The following is a 25136-nucleotide window of genomic DNA, read 5'->3' as shown; positions in this document are numbered from 1 at the left end:
GCCCATACCTGGAGCGAACTCGGGCCATTTTCCTTCCTAGCACACGTGACCGTCCTCCTGAAGAGTCTTACCAGTCGGCGCCATGCAAAAAGCTAGCTATTCGCTGGTGCAGTGCGGACACTTCAAGCTGAAGAGAAGTTTTACACATCCCCATGTGCTACACTTGCATGCAGAGCACTTTTTTAAAACTTTTGCCAGAGGTCAGTTGCTAAATTAGTGATACAACTATTGAGTGTGCAGATTCAAAATCATCAAATGTAGTTCTGCTTCACAGAAGGTTAATCAGTCGCAAGTTTAGTGAATGAGTTGCATTCATTCTCAAATTGAGTTGCATGCTTGCAAATCTTATAGAATTTATTCACATATCAAGCTACATGTGACATGTTTGCGTGCTTGCGAGTTGCATTTATTCTCAAAAGCAGGAAATGTTCTTTAATAATGTAAAATACGCTCAGCATCATTGCAAAAATGTGTAGAAAAGCATGATATTAGCTATAAAACTGCACATTTTCCTCTCAGCCTCATAGCAAAATGTGTAGAATATCATGAAATTAGCTATAAAAGAGAACATTCTTCTCTTTGACCCATGGTAACATTTGGCGGTCCCACCCCCCCAAAAAATCCTAAATTATTTAATTACATTTGTTGGGGGGGGGGGGGGGCTGCGATGGTCAATGAAGAGCCTTCTCACATAGATGTTCCTTTTGTTCAGGTGCGAAAGGGCAGTGACGAGTGCAATAGAGACTGCATCATCTGTGGATCTGTCGTGGCGGTATGCAAGTTGGAGTGGGTCTAGGGTTTCTGGGATGATGGTGTTGATGTGAGCCATGACCAGCCTTTCAAAGTACTTCATGGCTACAGACGTGAGTGCTACGGGTTGGTAGTCATTTAGGCAGGTTACCTTAGTGTTTTTGAGCACAGGCACTATGGTGGTCTGCTTAAAACATGTTGGTATTACAGACTTGGACAGGGAGAGGTTGAAAATGTCAGTGAAGACATTTGCTAGTTGGTCAGCGCATGCTCGCAGTACACGTCCTGGTAATCCATCTGGCCCTGCGGTCTTGTGAATGTTGACCTGTCTAAAGGTCTTACTCACATCAGCTGCGGAGAGCTTAATCACACAGTCTTCCAGTACAGCTGGTGCTCTCATGCCTGTTTGGGTGTTATTTGCCTCGAAGCGAGGATAGAAGTAGTTTAGCTCGTCTGGTAGGCTCGTGTCACTCAGCAGCTCTCAGCTGTGCTTCCCTTTGTAGTCTTTAATGGTTTGCACACCCTGCCACATCCGACGAGCTTCAGAGCCGGTGTAGTACGACTGTAGTCCTGTATTGACGCTTTGCCTGTTTGAGGGATCGTCGGAGGGCATAGTGGGATTTCTTATAAGCTTCCGGGTTAGAGTCCCGCTCCTTGAAAGCGGCAGCTCTAGCCTTTAGCTCAGTGCGGACGCTGCTTGTAATCCATGGCTTCTGGTTGGCGTAGGTATGTACGGTCACTGTGGGGACGACGCCATCGATGCACATATTGATGAATCCAATGACAGATGTGGTGTACTCCTCAATGCCATTGGAGGAATCCGGTACATATTCCAGTCTGTGCTAGCAAAACAGTCTTGTAGCTTAGCATCTTCTTCATCTGACCACTTTTTTATTGATTTAGTCACTGTTGCTTCCTGCTTTAATTTTTGCTTGTAAGCAGGAATCAGTAGGATGTAATTATGGTCAGATTTGCCAAATGGAGGGCGAGGGAGAGCTTTGTATGGATCTCTGTGTGTGGAGTATAGGAGGTCCAGAGTTATTTTCCCTCTGGTTGCACATTTAACAAAACTGACTTAAGTTTCCCTGCATTAAAGTCCCCGGCTACTAGGAGCGCCGCTTCTGGTTGAGCGTTTTCTTGTTTGCTTATGGTGGAATACAGCTCATTCAATGCTATCTTATTGCCAGCCTCTGACTGTGGTGGTATGTAAACAGCTACAAAGAATACAGATGAAAACTCTCTCGGTAGTTAATGTGGTCTACAGCTTATCATGAGAAACTCTACCTCAGGCGAGCAATAGCTCGAGACTTCCTTAGATATTGTGCACCAGCTGTTGTTTACAAAAATACATAGACCGCCGCCCCTTGTCTTACCAGACGCCGCTGTTCTATAATGCCGGTACGTCGTATAACCAGCCAGCTATATGTTGATATTGTCGTCTTTTAGCCACGACTCCGTGAAGCATAAGATGTTACAGTTTTTAATGTCCCGTTGGTAGTTTAATCTACCCAATAACTCATCCATTTTATTGTCCAAAGATTGCATGCTTGCTTGCAGAATAGAGGGGAGTGGGGGTTTATTCGATCGCCTCCGACTCCTCAGAAGGCAGCCTGCCCCCCGGCCTCTCTTTCTCCGCCTCCTCTTCACGCAGATCACTGGGGTCGGGGCCTGTTCTCGAGTGAGACGTATATCCTTCGCCTTGGGAGTGGGTGAACTGCACTTGGATTCTATCCTCTGAGATTGGGTTCTTTCAGTTGCCGCTAACTGTGCTACATACAAGATCCTTAATTCATATGGCTTGTTGTTGTTTTTTCTTCTCCTGAGCATCTAGCGGAGGAAGCAACAAATGATGACTAAAAATAGAAATGGTACTTGTCTGATGTCAGGCCATGCAAGACTTCATCAAGTGATTTTAGGCACAAGAGTCCACAAAATCCAGCGCAAACCCCTACCTGTAAACAAAGTAAAAAACGAAAGGGGTTATCATACCACACAAAAAGGCCTACATAAAGAGTAATATCATTGATAATTGATTTAAAAAAAGGCACTTATACCCATTATATTGGGTCAACTTACCAAAAATAACAAACATTAAAATCTTAAATTGTTTTCTTTACAAGGCTGTTTTCCCAATAGCGTTGTGCGTAGAGCAGCTTGGTGAAGACTGACAGGAAACTTTGAAGTTGCCCCTACCTAAACACTGGTCTAAGGTCAGTGTCGCCTTTTTCCCCGTAATACTAGTTAGGATTTGATGAGGGTATCTGATAGGATTTGGATAGGATCGGATCAAAGGATAGGATTTGATGAGGGTATCTGATCCTAGATATGGGATAACTAGAAACTTCAACCTGGTCTCAGAGCATTTCGTATTATTATATACGTAAATCTGAGACACTCCATTTAGTATGATATGTTGCGTTTCGTATGGTATGTCTTAATTTGTGGATGTCCATCACCCATTTCGTATGATATGTTACGAATTACAATTCTTATTATATGTTTTACGAATTTGCTAAATGTATCATATATGTTACAAATTCTAGCTAGGTGGCTAACATTAGCTATCTGGCTAACATTAGCAAGGCTAGGGGTATGTTTAGAAGTTAGGTAAAAGGGTTAAGGTTAGGGTTAGGCAGGGCATAACATTTACTTTTTGATCCACCAGCTATTGTGGCAGGTCGATTTTTTTAAATCTACCAGCCCCAATATGATTTTTTTCACTCAGATTACACCAACAAAACAGATGAGCATACTACTTTGTAATGTTTCTAAAACAATAAATGTATTAATAGTAAGAAGTAATGTGGTACAGTCTATTGTTTAATTTCATTTTTTGTGACCCAAGTTTTTTTAATCAAAATATCACAGATGAGACAACAAATTTCACTTTTTTACTATAAATGTAATTATACTTTACTATTTTTATTTAAAAAATGCAAGTGAAATGATCACATTGTGGAGCCCTGACCACCCGCCATAGTGGCTGGTGAAAAAGACATTTTACCCGCCAATGCCAAAATCTACCTGCATTCGTCAGGTGTTAATTTTAGGCCCTGAGGTTAGGGGAAGGGTTAGCTAACATGCTAAGTAGTTGCTATACAGTAGTAAGTAGTTGAACATTTGCTAATTAGCTAAAGTTGCTAAATGTTAAAGTTGTCCGTGAAGACATTCGAACTCGCAACCTGCCATCCACCCCAACCCACCATACTTTCGTTTTTGCCTTAAGTAACCATACCAAACGTAACATATCATACACATTTTTTGAGTGTCCCAGATATATGTTTACTATGTTACGCCTGGTCTATGACACCAGGCTGGCAACTTCTACCTGCATCCTGAGCCCAACATGTGCTTTAATTTAACTTTGTTACACTTACAACAATCATGAGTTCTGCAAAGTGTTTTATAATACTGTACTTTCATTATCTGAAAGATATGTGATGATAACAGATTCTTACATTTTTGGTCAGGGCTCTTGCTATGACTGGTCCCACCATACCAGGTATCGTGGCAAAGGAGTTTGTGATTCCCAACAAAATTCCAGCATAACTAAAAAGGGAAAAGGAACATTCACACAATTTTTTGACAGTTACACACATCTCACAACAAGACAATAATTCAATGGTTATTACTGTATTATAACCATTTTACTATGCTATACATTCCTGGTCATTCCTCTCTCTAAAAATGAAGTGCTAGTAACAGTATCAATAGTGATCTCAGTATCTTATGGGGGGGGGGGGGGGGGCAATGTTGCGGTGATTGATGTTGAAGCCGGAGGCTACGAATCCTTCAGCCACGATGAACACTGCCGGACCAATCATACTTACATACACCCACCGAATATGGTAAACATAGGATACATGGAGGGAAGACATTGATAACAAAAAAAAAATATTAGATTCATTCAAATATAGAGGTAATGTGAGATACAGCTAGAAGATAGAGACAGTGTAGGTGTTTGAACGTGTTTGAATATGTGGATTGTGAGCATGTATTGTGTGAGCATGAATGTATGTGTGGGTGAGTGTGTATATGTGCTCATCTGTGAGTGTCTCTCTCTGTCCCCTGGTAATGCTGCTCCTCACCGATGAGACTGAAGGTCTTCCTGATGACCACAGTGCGGTAGAAGAAGTTCTCCCTCAGGTAATCCGCCAGCTGGCCACCCAGCACAGCTAGCAGCCCACAGCCGGTGTAGGGCAGAGGCGACAGGGCACCGTTCCAACGGGACCACATACAACAAACACTGGGTTAATGACAGAGACTGTGTGGCTGGGTGTGTGACCAGAACAAACGAACTCACCTCTTTGATACTGAAGCCCATTACATCATTCATGTATGTGGGCAGCAGGGTGAGTAGTGTGTGGAAGGTCCAGTGGTAGAAGTGAGCCACCACTATGACCCACAGCGGCATGGCCTTCAAGATGGACCCCCAGGGGATGTGGTCCCCTGTCGGAGAGATCTGAACAAAAGAACATCAAAGATGACCATCTTAAAATAACACTAGACTTGCCCATGTGGAATATCACTTTTATCACTGGCTTATTTGAGGGTGGCTTAGAAAAGTGCTTTGTTGATATTTGGCTAGAAACACCTTATTTTTTTTTCAATGTCTCAATGTCTGCCATGTGTTGCATAACAAATGTGAAGTAAAAATACAATAAATGTTATGTGACCGCAGTAAAAAGGGTTGCATATAACAGTGTTCATAAAAAGGCAGTCAGTTCCTCCTGTTGAGATTGCTGTTGCACCAAATAGTGTGCCAGTTTACACTGCTACTGTACTGAGGACAAAAACAAAAACAAAAAAGCTGTACATAACTTCACTGCGTATTTGACCACTGTATTCTATATTTATGTACTTAATGTTCATGAACCTGACACAACCATAGTCTGCCAATTTACAAAGAGTGGGCCTTAGACATAAAGATCAGACACTACAATTCCCAGCTGCTTTTGCAACATACGTCCTTATTCAGGGTAGAAGTGATGTAGTCTCTCCTGTTCTGAGATCCGCGAGTGTGTGCTTGGAGTGTTACTGACAAGGAGAGCCCACAGGATGAACCACACAATCTCCACAATACCTAAAACACACACAGTCAAATAGTGCACTAATGGTCAAATGGTACGTTTCTCTGGATAAGAGCATCTGCTAAATGACTCAAATGTAAACACAAACACATGTACGGACATGCCGCACAAGCTTTGCTTGTGACATGCACTTAATTTCCCCCCAATCATATTTCCCACCAAGTGTTTTCCCCTTTATGTTCCCTAAAAAAAGGAATGCATAAAGGAAATCGTGTCTGTATTCATTGTAAGCATGAACAAAGACAAAACTGTACAAAGCCGACACTACGAAAAACCTGTGTGAAATGGGTCAAATGCTATAAAGTTCAGTTTCACATCTTCTCTGTTTCAAACCCTCTGTCGGCCTTTCCAAATATATAAAATACCCAGGTCCAGTCGAGGTAGAAGCAGATCTGACCAGACAGGGGAAGGGCGACCACTGTACCCAGCTGAGCACCTGGAGAGAGGAGTTTTTTTATTAAGTTGCCTTGTGAAGAAAATCACCTCAACTTAAATAGGTGCAATAGGCAGGAATCGCGCTGCCATTTCCTGGTTGCTAAGATTCTAATGGTCCGCCTAATTTCAGTTTATGTGATGAAACAAGTAGTGTAGAGAATCATTGTACCATCTAAACCGCTGTGAAATATCTTTTCAATAACCAAAAATATTGTATTGTCAGCTGGTGTACAAAACAAAAAGAGACGCAAAAACTAAACTTACATTCTGACCACACCACTCACGTCGCTAGCGTGAGCGTTGCAAAATAAATGTACACATACGTTAGTCAATCATTGCACCCACACTGCTCGCGAGCGTCTGCGTCTGCGTAGCCAGGCGCTAAAATAGAACTTGGTTCTATTTGTGACGCTTGACGCTCTGCAAGTCCCACCTCTCCCATCTCCTCATTGGTTTATAAGAGCATATACCCACGTGGGTCATTGAAAGACAAACTGAGGTCCACACTCCAGCCCAGTTGGTGGTGGTAATGCTCCTTAAAGTTGGTTGCCAACCGCCATATAAAGTCCAAAGAAGAAGAAGAAGAAGCCTGAAAGGAGGAGAGATTACTAGAAACTAACTCGGTTTACCCTTTTATCTGTGAATTAATTGTCAGAGTAGAGGACCTTGTGCATTTCAGTTAAAATAACCCAATTTTTATATCCCAAGACAAATTAGCTAGCAACAGCAAGCTAGCTAGCTAAATTGCCATGAATTTTTTATGCTTTTCGACCAGTCCCCGAATATAGTTAGTTCAGAGTTCGTTTTGATAATTCAATATTTCAATTGTCCTGATCACGTCTGGTGTGGGTGGACAAAATCAACATACGCGCGATGGTGCACGTATGAGCATTCTGGTCAGCCTCTTTGGCCGCCTTTCCTTCCAGTTCTCTGCTGCCAATGACTGGAATGAACTGCAAAAATCACTGAAGCTGGAGACTCATATCTTCCTCACAGATCATTGCACCTGTACATAGCTCATCTGTAAATACCCCATCCAATTACCTCATCCCCATACTGTTATTTATTTTGCTCCTTTGCACCCCAGTATCTCTACTTGCACACTCATCTTCTGCACATCTATCACTCCAGTGTTTAATTGCTATATTGTAATTATTTCGCCACTATGGCCTATTTATTGCCTTACCTCCCTTATCCTACCGCATTTACACACACTGTATATGGACTTTTTCGATTGTATTATTGACTGTATGTTTGTTTATTCCATGTGTAACTCTGTGTTGTTGTTTGTGTCGCACTGCTTTGCTTTATCTTGGCCAGGTCGCAGATGTAAATGAGAACTTGTTCTCAACTAGCCTACCTGGTTAAATAAGGTAAATTAAAAAAAAAAATAATCGCGGGAAGCATAGAAATAGCACACATAACAGATCTACCGCTTCTTAGACTTGCTTTCAATGAGAATGACAGATCTATAACTCACATTTCTATGTGAATTTGGTCAGGTCGCCCAAAAAGTTACATATTGTAACTTTAATAAAAATAATATACTACACATGCAAACATGAGTGAGTCCCCAGAATAAGAAATGTGTGTGCAGGGTGGGTTAGGTGTGCAATACCAGTGTAAGCAATGGTGAGCAATCGGCTCCTCTCCATTGGTGGGGCCCAAGATGCCCACATGGCGTGCATGGGGAGAAACGTCACTCCCTGTTGACAAACAAAAATATCCCTGGGTTACGACTGGGCACAGACTCAGGACACACTGAGAAGTAATCCAATTCGGCAGCCATGGGGGTGAGGAGGGTAAAGATTACAGTTCCCAGGATTCCTAGGCCCAGCAGCCATTTGGCCCCATACTTGCTTGCCAGGTAGCCCCCTGGGATCTGAGTCAGGATGTAGCCGTAGAAGAAGGAGCCCAGGATCCAGCCCTGGGTCTCAGAGTCCCAGTCGTACACACTGGCCTGGCAGACACACACAGAAACAATCCTTAGTCTGTCTGCCCAGAGCAAACAAGAGAGTCAACACAGATACGGTTGCTTATCATGTGGTGTTGTGTGCAGTCATAGTGGTTGCAGTATTACATTATTTCTCACAACGTGGTTGTGTTTGGGGCGAGCAGGGCTGGTGTGGTGATACGCACAGTGTGGTTGTGCTTGGGGCGAGCAGGGCTGGGGTGTGCAGGACACACTGATGTGCTGGTGTTGCCGCTGGCATCTGTGTTACGCATGTCAACCATGGCAACACTGAGGTTGACCCTAAGGGCGTAAGCCACAAAGAAACCATAACAGGAGAGCAGGGACAGACCGTACCTCGACGAGCAGCACGCGGGGGCTGAAGGAGAGAGGGAGGGGAGAGATAGAAGGAGAGAGTGGAGGGAGACAGAGAGAGTTGTAAGATGCTGTAACCCGTTGGAAATGGACCAGGCACGGTAAAATATCACAATAATCAATTCTTATTAAAATATGCTGTATTGTCACATACACCTAATGTTGATCATAGAGGAAAGCTACAGTATTAATATCTTTTTCCTTCACAATATTCTACAGCATCTCTGTTTTTAGTACCATTAACTATGGCTAAGAGCTGTTTATGAGACTGAAGATTGTTATTGTTGCATCCTTTTATAACCCAGAGCATTCCTTCGAGAACAGAAGCTCATTTAATGCAACCTGACAACTATTCCTCCCATGACCACTACTCAGAATGGATATGGCTGTGGGAATGAAATGGTGTCTCGTGTCTGTCTACTCTTTACCATGGGGGATCTAAACCAGGAACCTGAGGGTAAGATAAGACCTGCAACTCAGAGTGAAGGGGATGGCTCCCTGTTCATTTAAATTGTTAGACCTATAGGCTACCTCTCACAGTCAGTTCAGGGCCAGGTATAAAATAAATATTTGACAGCTGAATATGGTAATATTGGTAAATAGTGCACAGGCAATAAATGCATGGCAAACCAGTTAAAAAAATGTGTTGTTTTAAAATAGACATGCAAGAATTGAAAATGACAGTTTGTTCTACAACCCATGGCACAAACAAACGGCTGGCAAGAAGAGAATGCAAAACATGAGACAGTGGAGAAATATTTAACAGTGATGGTAGCCCTACTAACAGTGGCACTGACTGACTACACAAAGCTGGCAGGGTGGTTGGTTAGCTAAAAGGTGAGACTGTGTCGCCCATATTCAACTGCTGTTGATATGGTAGGCTGCTTGTAGACTCTACCCCTGTTTGGGAAACACTGGATAAGGCTAAACCCGCCACTAACACAATTATATCAAGAGGACAACATTATAAACAAACGGGGCGACGTCCAGACATTGACATACTACGCCTAACATGATGACTATGACAAGTCAGAAAACCTATTCCGCAAACACACGAGTTTATCGCCATATGTAACTTAGGCTAGTTCCTGAACTTAATATGCCTGTAAAGGAAATGTTCTTTGTGCATCTTATCTTTGGTGTCATAAACAGTCCTTGGTTCCTGCCTGTGTCTGGTCAAGAGATGGGGAGGGGGGCGTTCTGACCATGTTCTTTAAGTTAAGATAGGAGACAGAGCCAGTCACATGTAGGAACTGATCCAATGAATCATGTTGATGTAGGTTTAGATAGCGGTATACAAGGCTCTATGTAAGGAATGCCCTTTTGGAGCGCACTTCAGACCGGTACTTATGCATCTAAATTTGACTGTGACCTCTCCAGCTTGCTGACAAAGTGTGACACATTTAATATTTCCGCAACATGCCTAATCAATCAATATTGAAAGCTTTTCTGGGTTCTGCCCAGAAAAAAACTTTAATACCTCAGAGGAAGGGAGGAATTATTAGTCCGACGAGTTGCAAATTGAAAACATGAGTTTCTATTATTGGACAAATTCAGCTAGGTCCCTCCCTGTTTCGTTCCGCTTTCTTCCGTTTAAGGAACGTTTTGCAACAGAATTGGTGTAATGAATACACCCCTCCTCTCTCTGGCTGTGTTTACACAAGCAGTCCAATTCTAATCTTTTTCCACCAAATTGGCTTTTAACCAATCAGATCAGCTCTTTGGCCTATAATTTGCCAAAATATTAGAATTGACCTGCCTGTTCAAAGTCCTTTAGAAATGTTCCTCTACAAGTCTAGGCCAAATAGATATATGGATTTGTCCTAGGCTACAACCTACTGGTGCTGGCATTCATAGGATAAGCACCATTCTAACAGGTGCCGATCTTTCTCATTTATTTGGGATTGAGATGCACCACTGAAATAACAGGCCTGGGATGTAATGTGAGAGTCGTTCCTTGTCATTTCAGCAGGCCATGACACCCCCCATCTCAGATTGCTCTGAAATCAGTTCTGTAGTTAAAAACAGATAAGCATTCGGGAAACATCTTGTTGCAATATAATTTAATCTGAGAAATTAAGCTAATTGATTGCACCCAAATTGGCTATTTTAATTTATAGGATTTATATAATATTCAATAATTATAGTACCTAACATCCGATGTGGACCAAACTTTTTTCTAACAATGAGCAAAACATGTGCAATCTAAAGAAGTGATCAAAATCCATCTACAGACCCCTCCACACTAAACGCCAATCCCACAACCAGTATATAGTATCAGTTCTCTATTTTTGACAAGTAGTATGGAGCTGTGGCTTGGAGTATTGTTTCTTTATCCTATGTAATGTATTCTCATTTAATTTGGTGATGGTTTTTTCCCCTATTCAGAAAAAACTGTTTTTGAAGTTGGGTTTATGGCCCATCCTGCATCCTGATATTACCAGCTTCTGACCACTAGATGTTGCTGTTCCTGCAATTAGGTGATTATTTTTCAAAGAGTCCCCCCATTGTTAAAGGAATATTTCAGCCAAATTACATATTGGTTATCTAACCTTGTAAGTGGCCAGGTAAACAAGACCAAAGCATGGGTTGCTGCTATACCTGGTCCATAGACTGCTTACAGCAGGGGTTCTTAAACTTTTTCAGCCTGGGACCCAAATTAGAAATTCTGGGACCCAAGCTTAGAAACATGCAACTATATGTAAATATCAGTACATTGCCATTATGCCTAAAAAAATGCAATATAGACAAAAACAAACAATGAAATACCCATAAATATATTTTCAAGTGTATTTTTCCCAATAAAAAACACTCTTACATACCTGTCTAGGTTGGAACTGTTGCTGTTAAAATACAATAAATAATTTCATTCTAAACTGGACTAATTGATCACATCACACAGATGTATAACAGAACACACACAGGCTTTTTGATAGTGCAACCCTAATTAACAGTACAGATATTTAAAAAATATTCAGGCCTACTGTACAGTGCCTGTGCCTGTTAATTTTTCATCGAATCACAGCCTACTTCGCCAAACGGGTGATGATTTAGCACTGTCGTTGCACCAAACCTAACCATAAACATCAATGCCTTTCTTTAAAATCAATACACAAGTATATATTTTTAAACCTACATATTTAGTTAATATTGCCTGCTAACATGAATTTCTTTAATTAGGGAAATTGTGTCACTTCTCTTGCATTCCGTGCAAGCAGTCAGGGTATAATGCAGCAGTTTGGGCCGCCTGGCTCGTTGCGAACTGTGTGAAGTCCATTTATTCCTAACAAAGACTAATTAATTTGCCAGAATTGTACATAATTATGACATAACATTGAAGGTTGTACAATGTAACAGCAATATTTAGACTTAGGGATGCCACCCGTTAGATAAAATACGGAACGGAATAAACGTTTTGTTTTCGAAAGGATAGTTTCCGGATTCGACCATATCAATGACCAAAGGCTCGTATTTCTGTGTGTTATGTTATAATTAAGTCTATGATTTGATATTTGATAGAGCAGTCTGACTGAGCGATGATAGGCAGCAGCAGGCTCGTAAGCATTCATTCAAACAGCACTTTCGTGCGTTTTCCCAGCAGCTCTTCGCAATGCTTCAAGCATTGAGCTGTCTATGACTTCAAGCCTATCAACTCCCGAGATTAGGCTGGTGTAACTGATGTGAAATGGCTAGCTAGTTAGCGGGGTGCGCGCTAATAGCGTTTCAAATAGGTGACGTCACTTGCTCTGAGATCTGAAGTAGTTGTTCCCCTTGCTCTGCAAGGGCCGCGGCTTTTGTGGAGCGATGGGTAACGATACTTCGAGGGTGGCTGTTATCGATGTGTTCCTGGTTCGAGCCCAGGTAGGGGCGAGGAGAGGGACGGAAGCTATACTGTTACACTGGCAATACTAAAGTGCCTATAAGAACATCCAATAGTCAAATGTATATGAAATACAAATGGTATAGAGAGAAATAGTCCTATAATTCCTATAATAACTACAACCTAAATCTTCTTACCTGGGAATATTGAAGACTCATGTTAAAAGGAACCACCAGCTTTCATGTTCTGAGCAAGGAACTTAAACGTTAGCTTTTTTACATGGCACATATTGCACTTTTACTTTCTTCTCCAACACTTTGTTTTGCATGATTTAAACCAAATTGAACATGTTTCATTATTTATTTGAGGCTAAACTGATTTTATTGATGTATTATATTAAGTTAAAATAAGTGTTAATTCAGTATTGTTGTAATTGTCATTATTACAAATGACTAAAAATCGTCTGATTAATCGGTATCGGCTTTTTTTGGTCCTCCAATAATCGGTATCTGCGTTGAAAAATCATAATCGGTCTACCTCTAATACACACAGTCCTAATGAGAGGTGTGTGGCTGGTTGAAGTTTTCAACAAGCATGTCTATTTTGGGCTCAGGTTTTGACAGCGCAACACTGAGGTCATGATGACCTGCTGTAGATGAGCAACCCAGAACTGTGTGAGTGTGCTGCCATCCTGTTAGAATGTAACAGATTATTTTATTATAGTGGTTAAAATGTATCTTTCATTGTGTTCCATTGTGTTTATCGCCCCCTAGTGGAGCTATCTTGTACTTATAAAGACTGCATGAAAACAGGAAGTAGAGTAGTCGTTTCTGCACGCAGAAAAGCGGCTAAAAACAACGCTACGGTGCAGTTCTTTCAGTGCAGCCATTTCTTGTCACGCTTCAGCCTCGGAAAATATTTGTTTCTAAGTTCGATTCAAGCATATTGCTACTGATGATATTGTTATTGGTATAATGTCTTATTTATCAATGTTAGTTGGTTGCATTTACTCACGCAAATTGCCTTGCCTTTCATGTATGCCGTCAGCTGTATTAGTTTGCTCGTGCGTCATGTAAGCGAATTGTAAAACATAATACTTTCGTTTTGTTACTGTAGCGTAATATGCTTTGTTACTGTAAGCGGTGAGTGGGAATGACAAGTTAGTGGCTGACAGGGCATCGTCTGCTGATGAAAGACAGCGATGCAGCGTGTGGGTCGATGAGTGATCTTCAAGAAAACTTCCTAAAAAAGATCCGCGAAACCGCAAAGCACACACGCGTCTCCCTCTCCCACTTGCGCAGCTGCCAAACTGAGAAGCTAAACAGAGAGCGCAGTTACACTTGGCCAAATCAATTCCCGTAATTAATGCAATTCCCGTAATTAATGAAATAATTATACATTTACTTCGCGACCCACCATTAACAGGTCCGCGACCTATACTTTAAGAAACACTGGTGTAACAGTATAACTTTACTTCCGTCGCCCCAACCGGGCGCGAACCAGGGACCTTCTGCTCACATCAACAGACACCCACGAAGCATCGTTACCCATGGAACCAATACTTCAAGGTCTCAGAGCAAGTGACGTCACCGATTGAAAGGCTATTAGCGCGCACAACCGCTAACTAGCTAGCCATTTCACATCCGTTACACTGGCTTACAGTGTAAGAAAACCAAATATGTAATTTGAGTGAATTATCCCTTTAAAAAAATAATCACCTAATAGCAGGAACAGTAGCATCTAGTGATCAGAACCTGGAAATATCAGGATGCAGGATGGGACAACTTAAATGACAAATTTCTCTAAATAGAAAAAAAGTAGTGTCAAACAGAGAACTAATACTATATAGTCATCGTCTGTGGGTGGCTTTTGACAATTTCTTTGGATTCCCCATGTCTAACTCATAGTGTTAGAAAATATGTTCAGTCCAAATCGGATGTTGGATACTATATTTATTGAATATAAGAATCCTATAAATTAAAAGTGGCCCATTTGGGTCCAATTACCTTTATTTCTCACAGGTCAAATTATATTTCAACAAAATAATGTTGCAGGAATGCTAATCTCTGTTTCTAATTCCAGCACAATCTGAGATGGCGGGTGTCAATCTTTTTCTTGTGCTTTTTGAGGTTGAATGAACCGTGAACTAATCTTGGCATAAGACCAAGGTCTGAAAACATCTGACAAACTTCGATTTTGAGAGTGAACTTTGACTTTAAAAGTTTCTTAACTAGCCATAGCTGATAGTGATGGAAATTAGTTCCAATACACAATTCCATAAGGAGTTGGCAAGAGAGCAAAAACAGACTGGGACCCAGGTAGGTGCTTTTAGCAACGCGGGTGTATTTACAAACACTTGCGTTGCATTTGATTGTATTGGGTACTAAATGGGTTTGTATTATTAAACAGACTTGCCAAATGTGGGTCTGTTGTAGACCCACTTCATCTCTGCTGCTTACCTCATGTCAATATAAAAGTCCCCTACAAGTTATTCCTTTTTTGTCCACGTATGGCACACTTGTCAAAATTAAAGTCCTACAAGAAGTAAGCAGAGGGGAAGTGGGTCTACAGCAGGTCCACATTTGGAAAGTCTGTTTAATAATAAGATCCTTTAGATATTTTGTGTCAAACCCCCCCCCCCCCCCCCCCCCCGTACATAATGACCAACCGTCTTGCCCATCGTCACAGTAAATTGCATTGGATTTGTATTTTACATCTAGCTTCTCACAGACTGTTTTTGTGCAACCCAATTGAAAGCAGCACTAGTGTAGGTAAATACACCCGTGTTGCTAAAATAAAATATTTCTAACATCACCTAGCACCAGGCTACTTCATCAGAGCCTTGGGTAAGAAAAGTGGAGGCACCTATGTAGCCTTGCAGGGGAGTGTCCCACTAGCCATGGCAATAATAAATGTCAATAATAGTAAATGGACATGGGCTGATCAACTAAATCAGTCGATCCAAAAGGCCTTAATAAACAGCTACAGTGCATTCGGAAAGTATTCAGACGCCTTGACTTTTCCCACTGTGTTACGTTACAAACTTATTCTAAAATGGATTAAATAGCTATTTTTTCCCCCTCATCAATCTACAGGATGGGGAGCGTTGCTGCACAGCTTTTTTCAGGTCTCTCCAGAGATGTTCGATCGGGTTCAAGTACGGGCTCTGGCTGGGCCACTCAAGGACATTCAGAGACTTGTCCCGAAGCCACTCCTGCATTGTCTTGGCTGTGTGCTTAGGGTTGTTGTCCTGTTGGAAGGTGAACATTCACCCCAGTCTGAGGTCCTGAGCTCTATAGAGCAGGTTTTCTTCAAGGATCTCTCTGTACTTTGCTCTGTTTAATCTTTCCCATGATCCTGACTAGTCTCCCAGTCCCTGCCGCTGAAAAACATCCCCAAGGCATGATGCTGCCACCACCATGCTTCACTGTACAGATGGTGACAGGTTTCCTCCAGACGGGACACTTGGCATTCAGGCCAAAGCGTTGAATCTTGGTTTCATCAGACCAGAGAATCTTGTTTCTCATTGTCAGAGTCCTTTAGGTGCCTTCTGTGACAACTCCAAGTGGGCTGTAATGTGCCTTTTACTGATGAGTGGCTTCCGCCTGGCCACTCTACCATAAAGGCCTGATTGGTGAAGTGCTGCATAGATGGTTGTCCTTCTGGAAGGTTCTCCCATCTCCACAGAGGAACTCTGGAGCTCTGTCAGAGTGACCATTGAGTTCTTGGTCTCCTCCCTGACTAAGGCCCTTCTCCCACGATTGCTCAGTTTGGCCGGGCGGCCAGCTTTAGGTTGTTCCAAACTTCTTCCATTTAAGAATGATGGAGGCCACTGTGTTCTTGGGGGCTGTCAATGCTGCAGAAATGTTTTGTTACCCTTTTCCAGATCTGTGCCTTGACACAATCCTGTCTTGGCGCTCTACGGACAATTCCTTCGACATCATGGCTTGGTCTTTGCTCTGACATGCACTGTCAACTGTGGGACCTTACATAGACAGGTGTGTGCCTTTCCAAATCATGTCCCTCCAATTGAATTTACCACAGATGGACTCCAATCAAATTGTAGAAACATCAAGGATGATCAATGGAAACAGGATGCAGCTGAGTTCTACTTTGAGTCTTATTGCAAAGGGTCTGAATACTTTTTTAGATTTCAATAAATGTACAAACATTTTTAAAAACCTGTTTGCACTTTGTCATTATGGGGTATTGTGTGTAGATTGATGAGAAAAATAAATAATTTAATCAATTTTAGAATAAGGCTGTAACGTAACAAAATGTGGAAAAAGTCAAGGTCTGAATACTTCCCGAATGCACTGTATCTTATTTTTCTTGCAAATGCTTTTTTTGTTTGTTAATTTCTCTTTTTGTTATTATTCAAGTGGAATGTGTGTAGGACTCTAGATTATGAACTTGTTTGATCAACTCATGTCCACTAGCTATTAACGAAGTCCCTCAGTCGAGCACCAGCATGGGGTGTATTCACTAGGAACCAAACTGAATGAAATGGGTAGGGACCTACCTGAATTTGAAACGGTGGTTTTCGATGCAAATCGCAACTGTTTGAAACAGATTGGACTAATGATTACATCCCTGGGGTGCAATCGTTAGTCCAAACCGTAATAAATGGTAAACGTTTTGCATCGAAAACATGAGTTTCTATTGGACAAATTCAGGTAGGTCCCTTCCCGTTGTGTTCCATTTGTTTCAAAGGAACTATACCCCTAGGGCACGTTCAGCAGGACACACCATTTTGGAATGTTCATTTAAAAGTATGTTATATAGAACAAACATGCCTCTCCGTGTAAAACAATGAATCATTTTGCCTCTATTTATGGCATTTCTATCTGCAATGTTCGACAACTGAACGTGGCGCAGATTCCCTTATTTTTTTGGCGCATTTGGGTATGCTTTCTTTCCATCAGCTGATTTTTGTCAACGATGGGTTAGACAGTTTTGCAAGCAACATAGGCATTAGTCGACTAACGTTACACACAGAATTTATCTGAGTAACTGTTTTGAAATTAGCTAGAAGCATAGCAGTGGGAAGTAGTTTGGGGGGGTACAAAAATGATCTGCCTGCTACATCCGTCCGCCAATAGAGGAACAGTACAGGCCCTGCCCTTACAAAAAAAAGTCAGTTTTGAAACTGCAGTAGACTAGTATTTTGGACGCAGTAATTGCAACATTCTTCTGTTATACTGCACTCTAACTACAGTTATACTACAGTGTACTGCAGTTATACTACAGCCTGACAGTATTTTGTTGCAAGAGTGAGCTACTTGTGAAAAAATTATTGAATAGTTTATTTTAATAAATGTTTTATATGAAAAAACGAATTCTGATTTTTCAGGGGGTGCTGCAGCCCCCAACATTCCGCGGCTATGTACTTAGGACCGACTTTTCGGGGTTAGCCCCAGAAACATGGTGCCAAAATAGCCAGTGTGAAATTGGGTCAAGAAAAACGCCTAGAATGCTGTCACTTAATTAACATATGCTCGTGATGCCTGTAATGCGTTCTGCATTATTTTGATAAGTAGATGCATACTATTTCCATCTGAGGACAAAAAAAACTTTCACCCACTCTAAATCATTGGTTGCTATGAATAACAAAAATGGTTGCTATGCAGGCTCTTCTCACTTAGCCAACTAGTAAAGCTACAAACTCTACAATTGGAAATGCAGGAAACGAGCCATTTTCGTCTGTTTTCATAGCTTTTAAATTGAGATTTGATTGGATATAACCATTTTAATAATATTATTTCATGATTTCGTCTGGATCAGAAAAGTTGATGTCTCGTTCGTGCACATCATTCTGACAGGAGCGAGTTGGAATTTCAAAAGTAAAACATTGTTTACGAGGTCAGACAGGCAGTCAGCAAGGTTTATACAAACCACCACTGTTGGAAATCACATGCTAGTGCAAGAGGCAATGTGTTAAGTGTTAATACATGTCGTATTGGTTTGCTTTTAACATTGGTTGCGTGTCAGATATAATGTTGGTTGCATGTGTTTGTCCGTTAGCCCAGGGCTTTGGAATATAAGTGTGTATTAGGTCAGTGCTAAACCTTAGCCCAGGGGTAACAAATGGTTGTGTTTATACAGGCTTAGCTATTTCAGGGCCAGTCTAGCTTGGGGCAAAGGTGAACGATGCAGTGTGAAAAGGCCTATAGATGGCTATTTAGAGAGTACAAAGTCAGATTGCTTCAAGCAGCTGTTCCAGCTTGCACTGACCTTTTTCAACTGTATCATCTTGTCAGCTGAGTAACAATGGTTGTTCTTGGTCATCGGTCTCCGATCCATATAGGTCCATTGCACATCAGAGTTAAATGTTTGTTGTATGAAAGTACGGCAGTCAGCATTAAATCACGAGAACTGTGAGCGGACCTTGAGGGGAACCCACTGAGGTATGAACCCGTGGCGAAATTTCTGCCTTGTTCATATGCTAGTCGGAACTAGGAAACTGACATTTTCGACTTGCTAACTGGTTATAGTTTTACACTTGCTGCGTTCAACCAATTAGCAAGTCGGGAATGTCCGACTTTACTTGTTCCGACTACCGCGTGAACGTGGCTTAGCTCCGGTAGAAAAGCAGTGGCAAATTGTATGAATATTCATGAGTCGTGAACCCGTCGGGTTGATTGAGCTTCTTGGGGGTGTTACGTCACTGAGCCCTTACCAAAACATGCAGACTATTTCTCTCGCTTCGGAGCAGTAACCACCAACTTCAATGACAGTTAACATTTATATACGAATCAGGAATTCCAGTGCCCCAATAACATTGTCGCAGAGGGCTTGCTAGCTCAATAGTGTACAACTGCAGCCTACAATTCGGGCATTCCTGCATGCAGGCATTCCCCCCTCCCCTCATTCTCAAACATGTAACTGATGAGTTGTGAACATTCAAAAAAATCATTTTGTAGTTGTATTCACTTTTGCAAACTTGTAAGTTAATATTTTTTAGCAATAATTGCATCTGTAAACCTACTGCGTGTAAATTTTGCACGCTTAGAGTTTGGGCAGTACTTTAGCGCCCTACCATGACCAAAATATTTGTAGATGTTCAAACCAGTGGCGGTGGTGCCATTTAAGAGGGAGGACTTTTTATTTTTTTAAGCGCATGGCCTTATTTCTATTACAGCATTTTGGATGACTCATTCATATTCCATTCACACAGCTCAATGTAACATTTATAGGTTTAGTCTACCACATGATACTCAAATTATCCCTATACCCATCATGAGGTTGCAACAACAAAGCCTACGAATGAAAGTTTACAACGTAGGTGCACAGGTCGAGAGAAATTAGAGTAATCAAGGTGGCAGACATTCATTACCGCCTTGCACATTCTTTCCTGCATCTAGCTGATCTAGGTTGTAATCATCAGACAAACAGTTGCAAACAAGAGTTTCTATTGGACAAGTTCAGGTATGTTTATCCCAGTTGCGTTCCGTTTGCTTCTGTTTAAAAAAGTTATAAATCGGTAGGGCTGCCGTCTTATCGGCTCTTAACCAACCATGCTATTTTAGAAAAGAGCTTCTGGACATCAGAACTGGGATTACTCACCTCAAATTGGATGAGGAGTTCTTCAATGAGTCAGATGCGAGGGATATACTACGGACACCCAAGCAGGCCCAGATCCCCGTGATTCGCTGAAAAATAAAACGTAGGTTTCGCAGAAAGAGATCAGGATGCCTTGTGAGGATCAGGCGACGAGTGGCTAATCTGCCTTTGCCTTCCGTTCTGCTATCTAATGGTCAATCGCCAGAAAATAAAATGGGACGAACTGAAAGCAAGTATATCCTACAAACACAACATTAAAAACAAATATCTTATGTTTCAGAGTCGTGGCTGAATGACGACATTAAGAACATACAGCTGGCAGGTTATACACTATTGGCAGGATAGAACAGCAGCCTCTGGTAAGACAGGGGGTGGGGGCCTATGCATATTTGTAAACAATAGCTGGTGCACGATATCTAAGGAAGTCTCAGGGTTATGCTCACCTGAGGTAGAGTATCTCATGATAAGCTGTAGACCACACTATCTACCTAGAGTTTTCATCTGTATTTTTCCACAGCTGTCTACGTACCACCACAGATCGAAGCTGGCACTTAAACTGCAATCAATGAGCCGTATTCCGCCATAAGCAAACAGGAAAACGCTCATCCAGAGGCGTTTATATATATTTACACATGTAAAGTTTGCTGAAAATAAATGCAGTTGACAGTGGGAGGACGTTTCTTTTTTTGCTGAGTGTGTGTGTGTGTGTATATATACACTGCTCAAAAAAATAAAGGGAACACTTAACACAATGTAACTCCAAGTCAATCACACTTCTGTGAAATCAAACCGTCCACTTAGGAAGCAACACTGATTGACAATAAATGTCACATGCTGTTGTGCAAATGGAATAGACAACAGGTGGAAATTATAGGCAATTAGCAAGACACCCCCAATAAAGGAGTGGTTCTGCAGGTGGTGACCACAGACCACTTCTCAGTTCCTATGCTTCCTGGCTGATGTTTTGGTCACTTTTGAATGCTGGCGGTGCTTTCACTCTAGTGGTAGCATGAGACGGAGTCTACAACCCACACAAGTGGCTCAGGTAGTGCAGCTCACCCAGGATGGCACATCAATGCGAGCTGTGGCAAGAAGGTTTGCTGTGTCTGTCAGCGTAGTGTCCAGAGCATGGAGGCGTTACCAGGAGACAGGCCAGTACATCAGGAGACGTGGAGGAGGCCGTAGGAGGGCAACAACCCAGCAGCAGGACCGCTACCTCCGCCTTTGTGCAAGGAGGAGCACTGCCAGAGCCCTGCAAAATGACCTCCAGCAGGCCACAAATGTGCATGTGTCTGCTCAAACGTTCAGAAACAGACTCCATGAGGGTGGTATGAGGGCCCGACGTCCACAGGTGGGGGTTGTGCTTACAGCCCAACACCGTGCAGGACGTTTGGCATTTGCCAGAGAATACCAAGATTGGCAAATTCGCCACTGGCGCCCTGTGCTCTTCACAGATGAAAGCAGGTTCACACTGAGCACATGTGACAGACGTGACAGAGTCTGGAGACGCCGTGGAGAACGTTCTGCTGCCTGCAACATCCTCCAGCATGACCGGTTTGGCGGTGGGTCAGTCATGGTGTGGGGTGGCATTTTTGGGGGGGCCGCACAGCCCTCCATGTGCTCGCCAGAGGTAGCCTGACTGCCATTAGGTACCGAGATGAGATCCTCAGACCCCTTGTGAGACCATATGCTGGTGCGGTTGTCCCTGGGTACCTCCTAATGCAAGACAATGCTAGACCTCATGTGGCTGGAGTGTGTCAGCAGTTCTTGCAAGAGGAAGGCATTGATGCTATGGACTGGCCCGCCCGTTCCCCAGACCTGAATCCAATTGAGCACATCTGGGACATCATGTCTCGCTCCATCCACCAACGCCACGTTGCACCACAGACTGTTCAGGAGTTGGCGGATGCTTTAGTCCAGGTCTGGGAGGAGATCCCTCAGGAGACCATCCGCCACCTCATCAGGAGCATGCCCAGGCGTTGTAGGGAGATCATACAGGCACGTGGAGGCCACACACACTACTGAGCCTCATTTTGACTTGTTTTAAGGACATTACATCAAAGTTGGATCAGCCTGTAGTGTGGTTTTCCACTTTAATTTTGAGTGTGACTCCAAATCCAGACCTCCATGGGTTGATAAATTTGATTTCCATTGATAATTTTTGTGTGATTTTGTTGTCAGCACATTCAACTATGTAAAGAAAAAAGTATTTAATAAGAATATTTCATTCATTCAGATCTAGGATGTGTTATTTTAGTGTTCCCTTTATTTTTTTGAGCAGTGTATATAACTCCCACCCAGTTAACTACTTCAGAATGGTGAAACTGGCTTTTGGGCACTAGAATCCTCTATTTCTATGATCAGATCAAAACTTTAGGGATGAATTTGGTTGAGATCATTCATTTCAATCAAAGAATGGGAAAATCATCAAAAAAAGAAATTACTTAAAAAGATACTCAGCGGAGATAGAGATGAGTGAGATGCAACACTTCGCTCTCACAGCGACAGTTTCTGCGCATGTGCACAGGTTTGCATCAAGCTGTTCACAGCGTGGTAGACAGGCACCAAAATAGCACAGAAGTTGAGCATCGCGCGTCAATGCTTTTAGTTGTTGCGGCAATTGACCCACTATGCTGTTTATGCATCTACATCCTATCGCAGTCTACCTTTAAATTACTTTTTTCTAATAGTTTGAAATGGAATGGATCAGAGCCTATTGGCTTGAAACTGATGCTGACCCTAAAGGACCCAGCCAGCATTATAACTACACCTTTCTGTTGAATCAGAGTCCTACTGAAAACTTATAGGAGTAGAAATTACAGTTCACACACAAGACTGTTTCCACTGCGTGAGGATGTACTGTTCACACACACAACGGACCGATGTTAATTAGTCATGACCAAAATGTATTGAGTGCAAAATAATATCATTCAATGATGCACAGACAGCATAGGAACATAAGGACATGTCTTGTTGATCTGGGACAACTGCAATATGACAGACTTGGACAAAAGCCATATGTATAAAAATCCCAGCACAGATGTATATAAATACTAACATTTGTATCATTTAAAATATCTTGTTAGAGTAGCAATTGTATTACAGTACATGTCTATTAAAAAAAGGATAACGCCTATAAAAAAGTCCAAATAGTTTAATATATTTGAACTAACATAAGCTACATAGTTTTTCTAACAATAATACTACTGCTTAACAACCATGCTCTGGCTACTCAACCTTCTCTCAATCACATTTCCCCATTTCACTTTTTTGTCATCTCTCCACAGCACCAGCAATGCCCATGTTTATATTCCATAATGTAAACATTAAAGTACTGATACAATAGAATACAATTTGTTAACATTATCTGTGTTAAGTTAAAGAACAGAGACTGTATTTCATTAATGATTCAGCTCTACTTCTCTTCTTATTCTTTTCCCTTCACATCTTTTAAATCTGCACCCTCTCATACCCAACGCTAAAATTCTTACCAGTCAAGAGTCAAAACACTGAGATTCTGCGCACACACACAAACGTGTGTGTGTGTGTGTGTGTGTGTGCGCAGAATCTCAGACCAGTTTGAGAATCGACACACTAAATTTCACAAGGCAACTTAGGCCTACTTTTAATATTTGTCAGTAGTACAATATTTCATGACCTTGTCGGCAATTTGACGCTGGTACCGTAGACCAAGCCAGTCAATCACATATGATTACACCAATTATTACGGGAGGGATGACCTCGATTAATAAGTATTAGCTATGAGGGAAGTACAGTATCATAACTCCTGGATTATCATAAAAACATTAAGTTTATAATTTCATCACTGGCAGACATGCCTGCTCCTAACATTTTACTTTAACAAAGAAAAGCAATGCTATAACATAAAAAATCCATAAAAACACACAATGCAGTTTACCAGCAACTGCAAGAAGTAATTCATTATAGAAGTATCACCCAGATAAAATAATTGCTGTATATTTTCTGTAAAGACTTGAAGGCTATTTTCTGCCTGAAGAGGAACATTTTCGGTCTGAAGAAAAAGTTAATGGACTGAACGAGTACATCACTAGATGGGAACCAAAGCAGATAAAAGTGAACCCTATCTACCGATCTGAGATCATCTTTCCCTTTACTTAATCCTATGCTTCACTACTAGGAAAAAGAAAACTGACCCTGAATCTGCACTTTGACACTTTTGGAATTGAACTGTCTGGCTGTGTCTGTAACAAGACTATTTCAAAACCTTTATCCATCTTTTATGAGAGTTGTGTTTGCCCTCACGTGTGCTCCTCGTGTGCCATGTCCCAAAAGTTCACAAATAGAGCTGCAAAATAAACCCATCTGTCGCATTTCCTTCCCTCTTCCTTTCCTCCTGTACTCAGACAAAGCTTTACAGTGAGGATTCCCTGCAAGACAGAAGAATCACCAAAAGGGGAAGCTTAGCATGACACAGTTTAACCCAGTTAGGCCCAGTTCAGCCTAGCTCAGACCAGTTAAACACAGTTCAGCCCAGTTTTGTTGGGGTACAGTAAGAATGATGGTAGTCCAGATGGAGGTTTCAACTCTCCAGCCCTGTAGTCTCAGATGGATATGGAGTTACCATTGTGCTGGTTGGGGGGTAGACTGAGGCTGAGACTGGGACTGAGACCCAGGTTGAGGTTGGCCTGGGGGTTAGAAGGGGTCAAGGCCACACCATTAAGGTTGGGCTCAGATTCTTTGGTAAGTGTGATGTCATTGAGGTTGGACTGGGGTTCAAACGAGGTCGCGGCCAGGTCATTGAGGTTAGCCACCCGACAGAAGACGAAGTGAAAAGGTGCGGCCTGGGGTCGACTGTGGAGCTCAGCTTTGATCTTCTGGGGGTGTGTGTCGGGGGCTAGCTGCTGGCATGAGCCCTCAGTGAGCAGGATTAGGGCGTAATTCTCAGGGTCGGGAACTTTAAACTTGTAGGCGCAGATCTGGCAGATTTCCTCAGTGGTGGCATAGGGCTGCACCTGCAGAGTTTTGGCAGTGCAACCGCTGTCCAGCTCCTGGAGCGCTACCCGCAGGTAGTTCTGAGAAAAAATGTAAAGATACGGTTGTTTAGCAGATGCATTTATTCAGGGACTTAGAGTTAAGCATCCAGTGTGTGTGTGTGTGTGTGTGTGTGTGT

At 42.1% G+C, this 25136-nt stretch overlaps 2 protein-coding genes and 1 long non-coding RNA gene across 6 annotated transcripts in view; all 3 read right to left on the bottom strand.

Annotated features, from left to right (window-relative positions):
* Window positions 1-664: 664 nt before the first annotated feature.
* Window positions 665-6607, bottom strand: LOC129851030 (uncharacterized). The gene is made up of 3 exons (XR_008758926.1): window positions 4839-6607; window positions 4209-4299; window positions 665-2702 (listed from the first exon to the last, which is right to left on the bottom strand). It is a non-coding gene; the product is annotated as an uncharacterized LOC129851030 (long non-coding RNA).
* A 1212-nt stretch (window positions 6608-7819) lies between these two features.
* Window positions 7820-10456, bottom strand: LOC129844850 (sialin-like). The gene is made up of 3 exons (XM_055913166.1): window positions 10441-10456; window positions 8415-8605; window positions 7820-8235 (listed from the first exon to the last, which is right to left on the bottom strand). The coding sequence occupies exons 1-3, from the start codon at window positions 10454-10456 to the stop codon at window positions 7975-7977; spliced, it is 468 nt and encodes a 155-aa protein (XP_055769141.1). The 3' UTR covers window positions 7820-7974.
* Window positions 10457-22869: 12413 nt separating this feature from the next.
* The window catches only part of LOC129851010 (ras and Rab interactor 2-like), a 44665-nt gene continuing 42398 nt past the window's right edge, over window positions 22870-25136 (bottom strand). For all 4 annotated transcript variants that reach the window (XM_055917167.1, XM_055917159.1, XM_055917177.1 and 1 more), the window contains one exon: window positions 22870-25038. In XM_055917167.1, coding sequence (XP_055773142.1) covers window positions 24568-25038 — 471 coding nt within the window. In that variant the 3' untranslated portion in view covers window positions 22870-24567. The remainder of the gene's footprint in view (window positions 25039-25136) is intronic.

Source organism: Salvelinus fontinalis, chromosome 1 (assembly GCF_029448725.1).
Source record: "Salvelinus fontinalis isolate EN_2023a chromosome 1, ASM2944872v1, whole genome shotgun sequence".
Classification (NCBI taxonomy): domain Eukaryota; kingdom Metazoa; phylum Chordata; class Actinopteri; order Salmoniformes; family Salmonidae; genus Salvelinus; species Salvelinus fontinalis.
This window is presented reverse-complemented; position numbering and strand designations above follow the sequence as displayed.